At 40.3% G+C, this 18,925-nt stretch overlaps 1 protein-coding gene across 1 annotated transcript in view; it reads right to left on the minus strand.

Moving 5' to 3' along the window:
* Positions 1–557: 557 nt before the first annotated feature.
* The window catches only part of PAWR (pro-apoptotic WT1 regulator), a 110,357-nt gene continuing 91,989 nt past the window's right edge, over positions 558–18,925 (minus strand). Inside the window, exons 5-7 of the mRNA XM_058673619.1 lie at positions 7,629–7,776; positions 5,020–5,124; positions 558–1,890 (exon numbers count right to left, since the gene is read on the minus strand). Of these exons, the coding sequence (XP_058529602.1) occupies positions 1,804–1,890; positions 5,020–5,124; positions 7,629–7,776 (340 nt within the window). The 3' untranslated portion in view covers positions 558–1,803. The remainder of the gene's footprint in view (positions 1,891–5,019; positions 5,125–7,628; positions 7,777–18,925) is intronic.

Consider the following 18,925-nt stretch of genomic DNA (forward strand, 5'->3'; position numbering starts at 1 on the left):
ATATTATTATTCATAATACACATTTTTAATGAACTTTTTGAAGAGCTGCTGAATAATACAGGACATATATCTACTTAAAAGACCAGGTTAATTACTAAATAAACTAAAAGAAAGAAAGTGCTAGTAGCTGAAATAATGTCAATTTCAGGGTGTTCATTTGAATATACAAGAATGAATACACAACAGCCCCTGCTTCTGAAACTAAGGTTTGATTAGAATTAATCATATCACGAGTTTAAAGAATTATAGTCTGGTGTCTCAATCTACAACTACCCAGGTGCTATCGTTAGAAAATTCTTTTTAAGCTCTGCATGTGATTCTGAAAATCAGCCAAGCTTGAAACTTGTGATGTGGCAAAAGGAGGATGCTAACATTAGTGGTGAATGTGTACCTTTACAATTAACATGGGATGCTTCTAACCTCCTCTGCATTTCTTCTCAATTTGTCTCATTTTCCCTACTTCCCCTAAAAGTGAGTAAATAAAGGAGTCTGGCAAGTAAAAGAGTAGGGTACTCAAGATGGATTTTGTTACGTCTAAGCCACTTTGATATTTTATTATGTTCAAGCTGCCCTGACCTAAAACGATACCAGTGTTGCTGTTTGAGATTCACTGGAAACTCTCCTTCTGCTCTGGCAGGGAAGAAGCTCTTAATCAATGTCAAAAAATAATTATGAAACGACCCTAAATTCTAGTAACATTTAATAAAAGAAAATTTGTATAGGTCTTCAAAAGTAACTGTTTCAGAAATTTCAACATTAGAAAGGAAATGTCTTACAGTTTGCATAAGGGGTGGGGAACATTCTGTCATGGGAAAACCTGCCTCAGTGTTATCCTCTGACTTACAAGTCAGAACAAGTATTTTAGTATTATGTCTGCTTATACACAGTTTTGTTAATATGTGTATAAACGTTTAAAGTACAGATAAATATTTTGGTTTTGACTGTAATGCATATGATGATATACGGATTTTATTTTTATACAATGAAATTGTACATATTTTCAAGGCCAGAGAATAAATGACGTCTTCAATATACCATATTCAGTAACAAACCTTGAAACAATAAAAAACTAGTACCTACGTAAGAAATTTTACACTACAATAACAATTGTACTTTTTCAGAAGCTAAAATGATTTAAAATCTTTTCCAATACTCAACACAAAATAGTAAATTTTCACTTACTATATATATAGCACAATTCAAGTATTTTCTTAGATTTATATTTAGCCAACTAGAACATGCTATCAACTGAGTTTACAACAGCTTTCCACTAACAGATTACATTGTACAAAATAGTCTAACTCTATTACTGCAGATCATTTAGAATAAGCGGAAAGAACAAATGACAGCAGACTAAATACCTCTGTAAGTCATCAACAAGTAAAGGCCGCACACGTTGGTAATAAGGCATTTGTAGGTAATTCCCCAAAAGTATTTAAATTCATGTAAACAAAGACTATGTATATATCCTTTAGGAGAAAATGCACTATCATAGACAAGATAACTCAAATGGTTGTGACTTTCAGCCATGGGTTATTTCAATACCACATAAAACCACAAGAGGCATTGCCTATCACTTTGAATAACTGAAAGATGCTACCTGTGAAATAAAAAGCTGATAGTTTCTCTGAAACTAGTAAGGAAAAAGAAGTATCCTGAAAATAAACATCCATCAATGTTTTTAGAAATAAATATACATATTTAGTATCTTAACGTATTGCAGCACAGGAATATAGTCCTAGCATTGGAATTAACATTCAATCAGTAGTTTTAAAATATTTTCCACATTGAACCTTGTCTCTTCTACCTTGTCAGCTGCCCAACAACTTTCAAAAGAGTTTTATTTTCCTGCTTTAATTGTTCATTTTCATCTTCTATGTCATCCAGATCCTTAAAGGAGGAAACAGGAAAGAAATATTTCAAAAACACTTCACAACATTGTGAAAGAGATTAAAACATCCCTTAAAAATACACAGCCATAGATAATTCATACAATCAATTTCTAAATGTGTGCAAGTTTCAAAAGTAACTTTAAATATCTAAGGAACATTTATTACTAGATTTTTGGGACTAGCACAATTACGCAGGCCAGTTCTTGCCAGATCTTTCAGTTTTTCAAGGAACATCTGAAGTCAGGGTTTTTAATCTGTGACCGTCTGATTTCTAACACTTGTAAGTAACCTAAGTTACTTACCTAAGCCTGGGACCCAGCATGATGACTCAGTGGGTAATTCCCCACCTTGCATGCATCAGTATCCTGTATGTCCCAGTTGCTTCACTTCCCATCTAGCCCCCTCCAGACGACCTGGGAAAGCAGTAGAGGGCGGCCCAAAGCCTTGGGATCCAGCACCTGCATGGGAGATGCAGAAGAAGCTCCTGGCTCCTGACTGGCTCAACAATGCCTGTTGCGGGCATCTGGGGAGTGAACTTGGATCAAAATCTTTCTCTGTAAAATCTGCCTTTCCAAATCAATAAAAATAAGTAAAACTTAAGGGAAAAAAACCCCAAAACACTAAAATTGCATTTACCCACCAACCAAATGATGCTGGGGAGACAAAATGAACACCCAAAATATTTGCATGGGAGCTGGTGTTGTGACACAGCCTGTTAAAGCCAGCATCTTGAGACGCTGGTCTCTCATGCTAAGGCACACACGCAGTCCTGGTTGCTTGGCTTCAGATCCAGCTCCCTGCTAATGCACCTGGGAGAGCAGCAGCAGATGGCCCAAGTACCTAGGACTGGTCCCTGCTGCTCACCTGGGAGATCTGGAGGGAATTCTAGGCTCCTTAGTCCTGGCCCAGCCTCAGTTGTTAAAACTATTTGGGTAAACGAACCAATGGATGGAACAGTTGCTTCTGTCTCTGTTACTAAACCTTAAAGAAATTAATTACATTTGGGCCCGGCAGCGTGGCCTAGCAGCTAAAGTCCTCGCCTTGAACACGCCAGGATCCCATATGGGCACCAGTTCTAATCCCAGCAGCTCCACTTCCCATCCAGCTCCCCGCTTGTGGCCTGGGAAAGCAGTCGAGGACGGTCCAAAACTTTGGGACCCTGCACCCGCTCATTTGGGGAGTGAATCATGGGACGGAAGATCTTTCTCTCTGTCTCTCCTCCTCTCTGTATATCTTTGTAATAAATAAAATCTTTAAAAATAAATAAATAAATAAATAGAAATTAATTACATTTACATGATTTCTTAAATTCTAGCATCTACAGAGGAAATCTGTGTTAGAACAGGATTAAGAACAGTCTGACAAAAGTGCAGAGGTATCAAATAAATCATACACTGTTACCACCTACTTTATTACACAAAAGGGACTTCAAAAATTTTGTTGAAAAGTAGAACTGAAAGGTAAATTTATTTTGGGCAAAAATTAAAATTTGAAATCCATGCAAAGACTTCATAATATATTTTTTTTTGTACCAAAATACATTTATCTCCTAAAAAACCTATTTATTTATTTTACAAATTCCAGTTTAGTTTATTTGAGAGGAAGGCAGACAGGGATGTAAGAGACAAAGCTCCCATCTGCTAGCTTACCCCAAGCAGAGGGGGCTGGGCCAGGACAGTGCCAGGAGCCAGGGGCTCCAACTCTGACTCTGAATGTGATCCGGCACCTCTAAGGTGGCTGGAATAGGAGCAGGGCCAGGACACAAGCCCAGGCACTGCTATGAGATGCAGGCATTTGAAACACCTGTCCCACATATTTTTAAATTCCATTTTTCCCTTTTTAAATGTGAGTGACATAGAGAGTGAAATCTTCTTTCTGCTGGTTCACTCCAAATGCCCACAACAGCTAGGGCTATGCCAGATGAAAGGCAGGTGCTAGGAACTTCATGAGGGTTTACCGCATGGGTGCCAGGGCCCAGTACCTGAGCCTCCACCTGCTGCCTCCCAGAAGCATTGACACACAGCTAGATCAGAAGCGGACATGGAACTCCATCCCAGGTACTCCAAAAATACGATGAGGGAGCCCAAGCATCAGCTTAACCTGCGGCATCACAATGCCATGCCAGTTCTACACAATCCCTCCCCCAACCCCTTTTCAAGATAGTTATATTTATTGGAAACACAGATTACAAAGAAAGGAGAGCCATCTTCCATCACTGGCTCACTCCCCAGATGGCTGCAACCTTGGGTGATCTGAAGTCAGGAACTGGGAACTTCTTCCGGGTCTCCCAGTGGTGCAGGGGCCCAAGGCCTTGAGCCATATTCTGCTACTTTCCCAGACTGTTAGCAAGAAACTAGAATGGGAGTGGAGCAGCCACAACCTGCACTGCATGTGGCAGCTTAATCTACTATATCATGGTGCCAGTCTCTCCAAAAACCTCTTGAAGTGCCTTTGTGTGCCCATTCAATTCTGAGTTTTGGTTTTCATGTATAATCTGATCTTTATTAGAACTTCCATGCACATAATGAAGCCTACTTTAAATTCTTTCTGCTAAGAGTTTAAGATTGGGTTAGGGATCTACTTCTCCCTGAAGTAAACGGATTTCTTCCACCTTGTTATATATAAAAGTTCTCTAAAAAAGCAAAATTACAGACTCTCTTCCCATAATTATTCCCTAAGTATGACCTCACACTAATATGTACTTATTAGCTAATTTGAGGGCTAAAGATAAAACTACAAAAAATAGTCATATAAAGTGTTGGATAAGGCTGGAACTGGGGATGCATTATGTGTAACTGGAGACATCTGAAATTTCCTATAACAACAAACTGCCCATTTTAGTTCTTTACTGACGCACTTTCATAGACTATGGTGTCCTTATACAGTGGCTACTAAGCCCCCTGTCACCTACAGATGACTATAACACAGAATAAAATCATTCTCCAGTTCATCCCTCCAACAATAAAACTGAACAAAACTGACCACTGCCCTGGAGGAAATGAGTTTTATGAAAAGAGGGAGTCTCATGATCTCACTATCAAACAGAATAGTATAATCAAATAATTTCTTTATATATTTGCATTCAATTGTCAAAAAGAGCTGAAGGTGAAACATGGAAAATACTTACTCTATTTAACAAATCAATTTCTTCTTTGAGTTTTCCAATCATTTCTTCTTTATCTTGCATCAGTCTCACAAGTCTTAGGTTTTCTTGCCTTTCTCTTAGCACTTCCTGGTAGACACAATGACAAAGCATTAACTAAGAATTCAGTGTTCACAATCTTAAATAGCATCCACCTGCAAGTTTTGGTGAACTATCTCAGCTAAAGGAAGATTCCCAGGGAATCTAACACACTTAGCAAGGAAGCAAAGAAGCCACACCAGGGAAAGAAGAACCAGGGGCATACGGGAGCTGAATAAACCCATGGTTACGTGTACAAGTCTTCAACAAGCACCAAAGCTCACCTTCTCTAGCTGACTGCCTTCTAAACACTGAATATCATCTTCTTTGAGAAAACTACAAATTCCATTAAAAATAGGAAAGTTCAAGAGATGCCCTAATGGAAAAGCCTAAAGAGAAACACAATGGTGCTCACCTTTCTTTCTGGCTCTGCCAGTAAAATGACAATAGGTAAAAAATGTGCGAACTGAAAGAGACTACTGATTTTAAGCTTTTTTTAAAAAAATGAAAATAATACAACACATTTTCATATAAATCTTAGAATATAAGGCCTTGAACTCAGCCAGTTATCTCAGGGATAAAAGGGAGGCAGAACCTACAAGGCCTCAAACAGAATTTGGATCTTCCTTAATAACTCCCAGAGGAAGCAGCCAGTTATGTACATCAGTCAGTGTGAATGCTTTCAGAACCCAAAGCCTTCCCATGGAACTTCCCTGAAAACTATTAAGCTATATGTTCTCTAAAAAACCTAAATTAAATCAGTGAATTAATGACTTCAAGAAGAAGCTACTGTCAAAGCTCACATATGACATAAAAATAACAATGTTATAAAACAGAGGGGCTGGTGCGATGGCTGTTAGCTAATCCTCTGCTTTGCAAGCAATGAGATTCCATATGGATTTGTGTCCCAGCTGTTCCACTTCCTATCCAGCTCCCTGCCTGTGAAAAGCAATTGGATCAGAAAAACAGTAGGGAACGGCCCAAAGCACTGAGACCCTGAACCCACATGGGAGACCTGGAAGAAGTTCCTGGCTCCTGATCAGCTCAGCTCTGGCCATTGCAAAACTTTGAGGAGTGAACTAGTAGGTGGAAGATCTTCTTGTCTCTCCTTCTTTATAGAGATAAATCTACTTTTCCAATAAAAAGAAATAAGCCCTTTTTAAAAATGCTATTTTAATAACTTAATTAACAGTTTTTTTCCATTTTATTTATTTTTTAAGGATGTAATTATCCAGCAGGGAGCTGAATGGGAAGTGGAACAGCTGGGACACAAACTGGCACCCACATGGGATCCCTGAGCTTCCAAGGTGAGGATTTGCCATTGAGCCATCATGCAGGGTCCTTAAAACAATCTTTATCACGAGGAATATTTTTAGTTCAGTAAAACAAAACATTTGTCAGCTATCAGGAAATAAATCACTGCCATAATCAACCTAAGGTCTATGGAACAAGTCTAATATCTTATGGTTCATAAATATATGCCAATATTCATTGAACTGTCTCAGTAATAAATCTAAGCCAATTTATTCTTTTTTTTTTTTTAAAGATTTATTTTATTTTTATTGCAAAGTCAGATGTACTGAGAGGAGGAGAGATAGAGAGGAAGTGGAGCTGCCGGGACTAGAACCAGCAGCCATATGGGATCAAGGCGAGGACCTTAGCCACTAGGCCACACTGCCGAGCCCTAAGCCAATTTATTCTTACAGAAAAAATCCCAAACACCCTGGAATAACTCAGAAACTTTGGCAAATCTACAAATGACATTATGTTCAAACAACAGAGTGAATACATACAGGTATGTACTGTCTTCGACTTCTAACTAAAGACAGACTCAACTTGGTTTATTATTATTAAAAATAACACTTTGGGCCCGGCGGCATGGCCTAGCGGCTAAAGTCCTCGCCTTGAACGCCCCAGGATCCCATATGGGCGCTGGTTCTAATCCCGGCAGCTCCACTTCCCATCCAGCTCCCTGCTTGTGGCCTGGGAAGGCAGTCGAGGACGGCCCAGAGCACCGGGACCCTGCACCCGAGTGGGAGACCCGGAGGAGGTTCCTGGTTCCCAGCTTCGGATCGGCGCGCACTGGCCCATTGCAGCTCACTTGGGGAGTGAAGCATCGGATGGAAGATCTTCCTCTCTGTCTCTCCTCTCTGTATATCTGACTTTGTAATAAAATAAATAAATCTTTAAAAAAAAAATAACACTTTGCAGAATAAGAACATTCATTAAAAATTAATGAATGTAAGAACTGGCTTTGTTTTAAAATTTTAACATCAATGGAACCGTATGCAAAGTACTAAGGAAATCAGAGAATGCCCAGACACTGTGTGTGCTTGTCTATAAACTATCTACATGAGACAGAATTAGCCATGCTACGAGACTACTTACAGATACATCAATGAACACCACTATATCCCCCGCTAGAGCTCCCCACTCCTCTCCCCTTTCTGTACTTTTACCCTACAAATTCCATTTCATCACGCAATCAACTGCTATAAAACGGAAAAAACAATCCAAATAATATATTAATTCTATTGATCTTAAATAATTTATACCTTTTCAAGATCTTCAATTTTCTTCTCCAAGGTGCTATTCGACACCAGAGTACCTGAAGCATTTCCGTCCCTGCTGTACCTACTGAAGCCACTCCTTTCTGTTCGGGGATATCTGCTTGATACATCTTCTTCAGAGGCAGCAGTTGTACTACAGAAAGAAAAGCATGAGTTTCACGAAAGTGTCTGGGACTCAGAAGGAAACTTGCTGAGAATATTTTCTATTGAAGCCTAAACAATTAACATCCTTTCAGGACAAAAATGTACATACATATAAAAATAAATAGTAACCGGGCCAGGTGTGACGGCCTAGCGGCTAAAGTCCTTGCCTTGAACACACTGGGATTCCATATGGATGCCGGTTCTAATCCTGGCAGCTCCACTTCCCATCCAGCGCCCTGCTTGTAGCCTAGGAAAGCAGTCGAGGACGGCCCAAAGCCCTGGGACCCCGCACTCGCAGGGGAGACCCGGAAGAGCTCCTGGCTCTCGGCTTTGGATTGGCGCAGCACTGGCCGTTGCGGTCACTTGGGGAGTGAATCATCAGGCAGAAGATCTTCCTCTCTTGTCTCTCCTTTATGTATATCTGACTTTGCAATAAAAATAAAATAAATCTTTAAAAAATTAGACAGTAGCTGACTCATTTACAACAGTAGAAATTAATCACTGTTCAAACACAACAGGAAAAAAAAATTAATTTTATCAACCAGTACCGACACTGTTACAGGTACTCAAGATGTTAAAAGCAAACACTGAAATGGGATTCAGTCCTTCAGAGCTCTCAGTTTAACACAAAACACAACCAATTATAATGAAGCATCAGTGGAAAGTGCTATGAGAACTCCGATAGGGCAGATCTCTTAAGATTATCTGTACTAGGGCTTTGCGCAATAGCCTAGTGGCTAAAGTCCTCGCCTAAAAGTCCTCGCCTTGTACGAGCTGGGATCCCAGATGGGCGCTGGTTCTAATCCTGGCTGCTCCATTTCCCTCCCCTTACATTTCCCTTCCTGCTCCCTGCTTGTAGCCTGCCTTAGTCCAAAGTGGGGGACCCTGCAGCTATGTTGGAGACCCAGGAGAAGCTCCCGGCTCCTGACTCCAGATTGGCTCAGCTCCAGCCACTGCAGCCACTTGGGGAATGAACCAGCAGATGGAAGATATTTCTCCCTGTCTTTCCTTCTCTCTGTAAATCTAACTTTCCAATAAAAATAAGTAAATCTTAAAAATATATATATCTCTGGTGAAGAAATACTGCTTTTCAAAAAATTCTGACCCTTCAAAAACCATGCTTAAGTGTAAATTGGAACAAAATAAACTGCTCATAAAATTGAAGCTTAAATAAGTCATATAAAATGAGTCTAAATCATTTAGATGTTTTATTATATTCAGACCCATAAAATTTAACAGAAAACAGAAAAGATTTACATAAAGCTGTGAATTTTTCATTGAAAGTATGTATACAGATAACCAATACAGGAAACTGCCACTACTCTAGCATGTTTGACCACTTTGTAAGCTTAACTTAACCAAAAGTTGAGGTAAAATAGGAATTTCTCAAATTCACACTCTCTGGGGCATGGAATCATTTTTTTTTCTGCCAATGACCATTCAGATATTTATAACATTACTTGCAGGTCATACAACATTGTCAACTCGAAAATTAACCTGCCACGTCTCACCTGTTGTTGTAGGCCTTAAGCAGTCCATGGACCAAAAGTTCCCTACCCCTATTCTAACAGAGTGTCTTTACCCAAAAATTTCTACAATTTTGCTTCTTGTTTACTGTATTATTTATACAAAATAACTGAAAAAAAATCAGTGGCTTAAGGACAACACACATTTGTTATCTCCCATACGGGTGCAGGGTCCCAAAGCTTTGGGCCGTTCTCGACTGCTTTCCCAGGCCACAAGCAGGGAGCTGGATGGGAAGTGGAGCTGCTGGGATTAGAACCGGCGCCCATATGGGATCCTGGCGCGTTCAAGGCAAGGACTTTTGCTGCTAAGCCATGGCGCTGGGCTCCACATCTGTTATCTTAAAGTGTTTGTAGCTCAGGAACTTAGAAGACACTTAGACGGATCCTCATTATTCTAAGTCTAACTGTTGGTCAGAGCCAGTCACCTGAATGCCTGACTGGCAGAGAACTTCGCCTACTTGCAGCCTCTCCACTGCACTGCTCACCAATTCACAGCTCACTTCTAGCAGGAAAGTAGCAGAGTGAACAAGCATAACCCCATGTCAGAACTGACACAGCTATCACTCCACTGCCTCCACTCCACTGCTACCAAATGATGGGGATTACACAAAGTATAAATATCAGGAGCTAAGGACATTGGGTGTTATCTTACATGCAGGCCACCACATTAACTTACCTAAGCCAGTATGGACTGATGGCAAGGCCATTCACAGAGGGATAATGTACATCATTTGTGTTCTGTTTTAATAGCACTCAGAAAAACTATTCTCACTCAGATATGCTGACAGAAACAAGAGGGAAAATTTTCTAAAGCAATTAGGATATTGCTTTTTTAAAAAATGTTTATTTGAAATGCAGAGAATTTGCTTTTTAGACTCTCTCTGGAATCCCTCACAGAAAGCCACTTAAAATAACTTACCCAGAACAAAATATAGTTAAATCTAAAATAATTTTTGAAAAAAAAAAAAGATTCCTGCCCATAAATTTTCTCTTACTAACAACAACAACAACAACATTCAAGGCATCCTATCACATTTTAAAATCATCTAATAGTAGCTTTTACAATTTAGATCACAATCAACTTTACTAATAATTGTTAATATATTATAGAACCCATCATAACAAGTTTTGGAAAATTACCTCCAAATCCTTAGTATTTGCTCTTTGATTTTATCTACCATTGAAAAATATCTGACATTTCTTATTTATGTGGAAGACTTAGATAGCAAATCGAAAGGAAGGTGGGGAGAGAGGGAGGAGAGGAAGAGAAGGAGGAAGCGGAGGAAAAAGGGGGAGAAAGAAGCAGAGGGAGGCGAGGATGGAAAGGAAGCAAGGAAGTGAGGGAGGAGGAAGGGAAGAGGAGAAAGGGAGGAGGAAGGAGGGAGAGAGGGGGGAGGGAGGGAGGGAGGGAGGGGGGAGGGAGGGAGGGAGGGAGGGGGGAGGGAGGGAGGGAGGGAGGAGAGAGTAGGAGGGAGGAAACAATCAGGCAAAGATGTCTAATTCATACATTTCAAAATCTAAGGGCCAAACTGATTTTTTATATTACCAAAATAGTCCTGATCCCGAAGTTCAAATATGCTAGGCTAAAAACTTATTTCTTTTTCTTCCTGAAGATTTTTTAATTTATATTTATTGGTAAGTCAGACCTACAAAGAAAAGTAGATAAAGGGAAAGATCCATCCATTGATTCACTCGCCGAGTGGCCACAATGGCCGAGAGCCAGTCCAAGTCAGGAGCCACGAGCTTCCTCCTGGTCTCCCAAGCAGGTGCAGGGTCCCAAGACTCTGGACCATCCCCAACTACACTCCCGGGAAACAAGCAGGAAGCTGGAAAGGAAGTGGAGCAGCTGAGATACAAACAAGCGCACATACGAGATCCCTGTGTGTGCAAGGTGAGGACACCAGTCATTAGGCTACCGCTCTGAGCCATAGACTAAAAATTTCTTTGAAAAACAAGGTACACGTCAAAATATAACAACTGATGGCTAAACGGTTAAGAATAACCTCAATATCTAAGGTTTTGTAAACCTCAAATTTACTTTTTTATAATTGCTTTCAGCCTCACAAGCCTTTGCCAACACCCTCTTTTAATTTTTCAGTTGCAAAGTCTGATTTACAGAGAGAACAGACAGAGAGAAGAATCTTCTGTCTGCTGTTCACTCCCCGAGTGGCCGCAGTGGCTGGACCTGAGCTGATCCAAAGCCGGGAGCCCATGCAATGGGTGCTGGGTCCATGAGCCCCGGGAGCAGCAGAGGATCTGGCAGGGCCTGTGTCACCTGGCCAGCGCCTTTGGTGAGCCTGCAAGAACTGGTCCTTGTTAAGTGGAAAAGATGGAGCAGTGGATGGCAGGCCCTGATGTAAATGGACGGTATGGCAGACCATATGGAATCCCAGCACGAGCAAGGTGACCACTTCAGCCGCTAGGCTACTGCACTGGGCCCAAATCCCAAATTTAATACACTGGTTTAATTATTCACTAATTCACACTTTTAGAGAGCTGGTGTAAATTCAGCTGACAGAGTTAACACACTGCTTAGTTCAGCTGGCACAGGACGACTTTCTCAGAAGGAAGTACACATTGATTTACATCCTGGCACAAGTTCCAGCATATTTTTCTTCTCATACTCCCTGCATAATCAGAACAGATTGCTACAGAAGCAAAACAAAACTCAAAATCACATTTACTGATCCTATAACCCAAGTTTCATATACTTCAAAGAAAGCTGTGTTTCTCAGCAACGAAGCTAAAAAATAAATTTATTTTATGATACAGCTCTATAAGCTCTAGAATTTTCCTCCCCCTTCCTCAGATCTGCCCCCCACACTGATTTCCCCTTTATTATTACAACAGTATAGCTCTTCATAAAGAGTCATAAATCCATCATTCTGCTATTTAAGTGTATCCTTACATTGCAGGCATGAACAATGGCAAAGAGTCCAACATCCTATTGTCAAGACACATTTAACAGTTTCGCTAAGAATCCATCTTTGATCTGGAAGTAGACACACATACTTCATTTTATCCTCACATCTGGATATGATAGTCTCCACTACACAGTTACTGTATGTCCCCTTAAATGAAAAGCCACAAAGCAAAATCAACACAGAAACTAAATTAGAAATTTACAAAGCCACAAAGTTATATAACATGCATGCTACTGAATGACTAATGCGTCACTGAAGAAATGACAAAGAAAATCAAGAACCTTCCTAAAGAAAATGTGACTGTAGGATCTATGAGTCAGTGGAGAATTTAATGTCAGAAAAAGCCAAACTGTTTAAAGAAATGAAAATAAAAACCAGAATAAAAATCCACAGATACAGTTTGGGCTAATCTTATTGGTGCATGTGCTAAGCTGAGAACAAACTTACTTCCGGCTCAGTGCACTGCACTGGTCCCATAGGAAACACAGTACCATCATGGCATCCTACAGATTTCACCCAAAACAGGCCTGGATGGCCCCCCAGACCTAACGGCTAGCAGATCCAGAACTCCAGCAGTGCACGTCAGATAACATTTTGTGCAGTGTGGCAAAGGCTGTGAGGATTGGATGGAAAAACAGTGAGCTGTGCTCACGCTAAGCTGGGAGGGAACTCACTTCCATCCATCTCAGTGTATTACACTGGTCCCACAGGGAAATACCAACTTTGGCATCATAGGGGTCCCACTCAAAATAGGTCCAGTGGCCCTCAGACCTAATGACCAGTAGGTTCCAAAAGATCAGCACCACCAACAACCTAGTTATGTAGGACACCTGGTGTTTCTCTAGTCCTTGGAACTGCTCAAACCAGAAGTCGGAGAAAAGTTACACAGGCAATGATGCAGCCTCAGCATGGGATCACAGGAGGTATAGAGTGGTGAGCCAGGAGCTGTAGCTACGGATCACAGGAGGTACAGAGTGGTGAGCCAGGAGCTGTAGCTACGGTGACCGAGGTGGAAGCCTAACACTAGAGCTCAGGCCTGAAACACTGTAGGGAGTGACACAGGTGACTACAAATGGAGAACTGGGTACCAAACACAATCAGTAAAATTGAACTGCAGACCTGTGAGTGACAAAGCTAAGAAGAAGAATTTGATAACTAGAAGTACAAAGACTGAAAGCAAAAGAGACAGAGGCACAATGAATATTACTGACATCTCCCCTGCAAAGGAGCAAAAGCCTTTGCCAACCTAGGGGTTAACTGAGGAATAGAGGGAATGGGAGATAAAGAACTTTAAAAAAACTGTTTTAAAATTTCGTATCAACAACAAGAAGCACATGCAGGAATTTAAGGAATATGTCACACAGGAAATAACAACAATGAAACAAAAATCAAGCTGAATTATTAGGAATGAGGGATAGAGAGGAGCAAATTAAATACTCAGTGGAAAGTCTCATTAATAGAATGAATGAGGCAGAAGGAAGAATCTCAGAAGATATTTCTTGCCACAACAGGGAAATAATCAAAAAGCTGGAAGCAGGAAGCAGAGGTGGGTCAAGCTAAAAAAAAAAAAAAGTATTCAAGAATTAAGACAAACTATTAAAAGGCCAAACGTAAGAGTTATGGGAATTCTGGAAGGCACAAAAAGAGAAGCTGAGTTTAAAGATGCATTCAATGAAATAATATACAGAAAGAAATGGGAAACAACATCCAGGAGGTGCACAGAACTCCCAACAAGGTTGACCAAAAGCAATCTTCACCAAGACACATGATCATCAAGCTCTCTTCCATCAAACAAAATAAAAGACCCTTAAATGTGCATGTGAAAAAAAACCCAGTTGACATATAAAGGAACCCCAATCAGACTCACAGCTGACATCCCACAGGAAACTCTACAGGATAGAAGAGAATGGAACGACATATTCCAGATTCTAAAAGTAAAAAATTGTTAGCCTAGCACAGGGAATTGGATGCCCTCGGAGGCCGAGTACTCTGAGGTCACCCACCCCTAACCGGAGCTCCCGCAGGGGATGGAAGAAGTCCAAACACTACCGCGCAGAAACCAACGTCATCGGAATGACAACCAGAAGCCCTGAGCGGTCCGCAGAAACAGAAGAACAATAAACGTCCCTCGGGACCAGGGAGGAGAGCTTTCTCTGGACCGAGCCTGGCTCCACCTCTGGACCCCCACCCTCCCTTGCAATGACCATCAGGATCGCTCCGAAAACCCCTCACAGCAAACAAACAATCATACAAACTAAAAAAAAAAACCTAAAATAAATAGACAAACAACAAAAAGTAGAGCTTGAAATCCGACAGGAAAGAGCTGGCATGGATTGGCTAATGCCTCGCTGGGTAGGACACAAAGATTAGTCACTCCTTACCATGGTGTTGGGGACTTTCCTGCACACCCCCCCCCCCCAAAAAAAAAAAAAATGTTCTGCACCTTAACTGCTGACAAATGTCTTGTTAGAGTTACAAGCCAGTCTAGATTATCCTAAAATCTGCCAAGATCAGTAAAATTAGACTTCAACACAACAAATGGCTAAATACTAGAATGAAACAGACACGAGACAGCTGAATGGTACCTTATGGCCATTTTAAGGTATATAGCAGCTGGTCCTGTATATGAACTAAAATTGAAATGTCAATGAGCTAATCATAGGTTGTGGTTAAGAACTTGCTTCTTTTTTGTTTTGTATTGTTTTGTTTTGTTTTTTTTAACATACTGGTTACGCAAAACCTTGTCAATTCCATAATGTTACAAATTGCTGTTAATGTTATATTGAGACTCTTAATTGACTGGGATGATATTCTACCAGCTCTGACTTTGGACCAGAAATGGTCTCCCCAACAAACTGTTCAACCCATCTGGACAATGAGTAGCTGGACTCTATGCTGGGTATATGTTTGCAAGGAAAGAATCTTGATGGAATTTGAACTGTAATACTGCATCAAGGTGGAGGAATCCACCAGGGGGGAGGGGTGTAGGGAGGGGTGGGGGGATTCCCAGAGCATATGAAACTGTCACATAATGCATAATAATTAATAAAAAAAAAAAAAAAATACATACACTTCTTAAGAATGCAAAAAAAAAAAAAAAAAAAAAAAAAATTGTTAGCCTAGAATAACGTAGCCAGCAAAACTTTCCTTTGTCTTTGCAAATGAAATAAAATTCTTCCACAGTAAAGAAAAGTTAAAAGAATACACTAACAGACCTGCCCTACAAATGACAAAGATATTCTCTTGACGGAGAAAAGAAATAGCACCCACCAAATCCAAAGGTAAATGTGAAGAACATCCCAGTAAAATAACAACAGAAGACTAAATCAATAAACAACTCATTGCTAGGATGACAGGGCCAAATTACCATCTAACCACAAAAAATAAATTCTTAATTTGCATCGCCACGTTACCAAAATTAATGCTTTCAGCACAATGCTACAAAAATCCCCTGCCACACTTATTTGAGAATTGGTTTCCTGTACCACTATTCAGTTCCTAAATACACGGAGTCATTCTTATGAAAACTGGTATATCTTGGGCCCAGCGCTGTGGCTTAGCAGCTAAAAGTCCTCGCCTTGAAAGCCCCGGGATCCCATATGGGCGCCGGTTCTGATCCCAGCAGCTCCACTTCCCATCCAGCTCCCTGCTTGTGGCCAGGGAAAGCAGTCGAGGACAGCCCAAGGCTTTGGGATCCTGCACCCGTGTGGGAGACCCAGAAGAGGTTCCTGGTTCCCGGCATCGGATCGGCGCACAGAACCGAACGTTGTGGCTCACTTGGGTAGTGAATCAGTGGATGGAAGATCTTCCTCTCTGTCTGTGCTCCTCTCTGTATATCTGACTTTGTAAAACAATAAATAAATCTTTAAAAAAAAAAAAAAGAAACTGGTATATCTCCTCTGCTTCAGCAATATGTTAAAGTTGGCAACCAGAAGTGAGACTTTAAGTGAAGAAATTGACAAAGCATTAATGATTACATGGAAATGATGAATATTGCTTCCGTTGGTATTTTCATGTAATTTTTTTCAAATGAACTTGGTTCTGAAAATAATTACATCATGCTAATAAAATGTCGTGTAAACTTTGTATTAGTTATGTCTTCATCATTTCAGCAATTTTACATCAATTATGGTCCAACACTGAACTCAATTAAGGAAAGATAACACATCCCAACAAAACCAGCACAGACTTTAAGTCTCTTGTTGATATCACTTCCATTGTTATATGATTTTTTTTTAAAAGATTTATTCATTTTATTACAGCCAGATATACAGAGAGGAGGAGAGACAGAGAGGAAGATCTTCCATCCGATGATTCACTCCCCAAGTGAGCCGCAACGGGCCGATGTGCGCCAGTCCGAAGCCGGGAACCAGGAACTTCTTTCGGGTCTCCCACACGGGTGCAGGGTCCCAATGCATTGGGCCATCCTCAACTGCTTTCCCAGGCCACAAGCAGGGAGCTGGATGGGAAGTGGAGCTGCCGGGATTAGAACCGGCGCCCATATGGGATCCCGGGGCTTTCAAGGTGAGGACTTTAGCCGCTAGGCCACGCCGCCGGGCCCCCATTGTTATATGATTTACAACTACTGTCACAATCTACAAAATATGCCTTTTGCTGTTTTTTTGTTTGGTTAGCATTATCTATTTATCTGAAAGGCAGTTACAGAGACAAGAGAGAGGACAGAGAGATATATTTTCATCTACTGGTTTACTTCCTAAATGGCTGTGAAGGCCAGGGGCTAGGCTAAGTTTAAGCTAGAATACTGGTTCTCCATCCGAATCTCCCAGTGGTGGCAGGGGCCTAAGTACTTGGGCCATCTTCTGCTGCTTTCCCAAACACATCAGCAGGGATCTGGTATGTATGTGGAGCATCAGGGGCTAGATCTGTGACTATGGGATGTTGGCATTGCAGATTCAAAGCTCATGAATTACTTCTAAGATATAAATAACACCTTAAAATAAGACAGCTAATAATGAAAAATTATTTAATTACTATATATTAATCCTTAAAAATTATCTTATTTTGGAATAGAAACAAAACTTACTCAAATTAACACAAGATTTTAAAATAAATCAATGCCAATATTTCTTCAATTCTTGAACATTTCTGGGTAACTAATAGCTAACAACAAAAAAATACTAATTATAACATTTTTGCTGGACATGATTAGCATGCAACTCACCATGGTACTTAAGTTAGTCTGTATCTACTCAAAGTATAGTTTACTTATCAAGCACTTGGATGTCATGATGATTTTGTCAAATGTATTTCTAGTTTCCAAATGCTTACTCTCAAGTTCTTATCTTGCCATGGTCTGGTAACAAACAATTCAAGGACCACTATGAGAAACACCATGCCAGAAAACGTTCAAACAGACTTAAAAAGAGAAATAAGAATGTGCAAATGTCTAGAAAGGGAATGTGGCCCATGTGAGACAGAAAAGGCCAATACGGCTACAGCATGAAGGCAAACACCTGAGTGACAGATAGGAGACTGGAGAAGCAAGCAGGAAGCTGGAAGCTATTTTATGGAAGAATTTTAACAAAGATTTCAAATTTTATCCATTACATACCTATGTTGGAATGTATATTCACTTATTTACTCGCCCTCTCCAGGATTTAATATAATTATATAAAAATAGTATTTCCATACCAGGAAAAGGAACATAAGGAATGAAAATTAGTAAGCTAACGCTTTAATTAATTATGGTAAAAGAAGCTGTTTCCACAAAAACTGATTATAATCTTATCTTAAATGAAAATATAATTGAATATGCGTCACTTCTGAAAATATTTAGCATTTTGTGATACTCAAATGACCAGTTCCAGAATCAATTTACTCATTTGATTTTTAATGATTATCACAGCAGAAAATCACGCATCACAGTAAGAATTGGAATTTTTAAGAAGTTTTACTTACAGACCAGCGATGACTAAGCTACCATCAGCAACACCAGCATCCCTTACTGGAGCACTGGTTCCAGATCCAGCTACTCCTCCTCCAACTGAGCCTGGAAGGTAGCAGTTGGAGGCCCGAATACCTGCACTCCTGTGAGCTGGCTGTGTGGGAAACCCAAGTGGAGTTCCTAGCTTCAGCCTGGCCTAGCTTCAACCATGACAGCCATTTAGTTACTGAAGCAACAGAGGAAGGCATCTCTCCCTGTCACTGTATGTTTCAAGTAAATATTTTTTAAAAGATCTATTTCTCTCATGGAAGACCGGGAAGAGGTTCCAGGTTCCCGGCTTCGGATCGGCGCACATTGGCCAGTTGCGGCTCACTTGTGGAGTGAATCATTGGATGGAAGATCTTCCTCTCTGTCTCTCCTCCTCTCTGTATATCTGACTTTGTAATAAAAATAAATAAATCTTAAAAAAAGAAAATCAATGGTTTAGATTTTAAATAGGTAATATGCAGCTAGCTGAACAGTGAAAATAACTGAATGGTTTTATAAAGTTCATTGGAAATGAGCAAAGTTGGAGGTAGAAAGGCTAGTTTGGAGCTACTGTAACCACCAAGAGGCTATGATGTCTTGGGTTGGTGATAGCAACTGAAATATAGACGAAATAAATTCAACAATGTTTGGTGAAAGACCAAAAATAGGTGAAGTAGGAGAGAGAAGACAGCATCATAAATAATCTCCAGGTTTCTTGTCTTGCAAAGAATGCATTTTGATGTCAACATTGCAAAT

The sequence above is a fragment of the Ochotona princeps genome, chromosome 15 (assembly GCF_030435755.1).
Source record: "Ochotona princeps isolate mOchPri1 chromosome 15, mOchPri1.hap1, whole genome shotgun sequence".
Lineage (NCBI taxonomy): Eukaryota > Metazoa > Chordata > Mammalia > Lagomorpha > Ochotonidae > Ochotona > Ochotona princeps.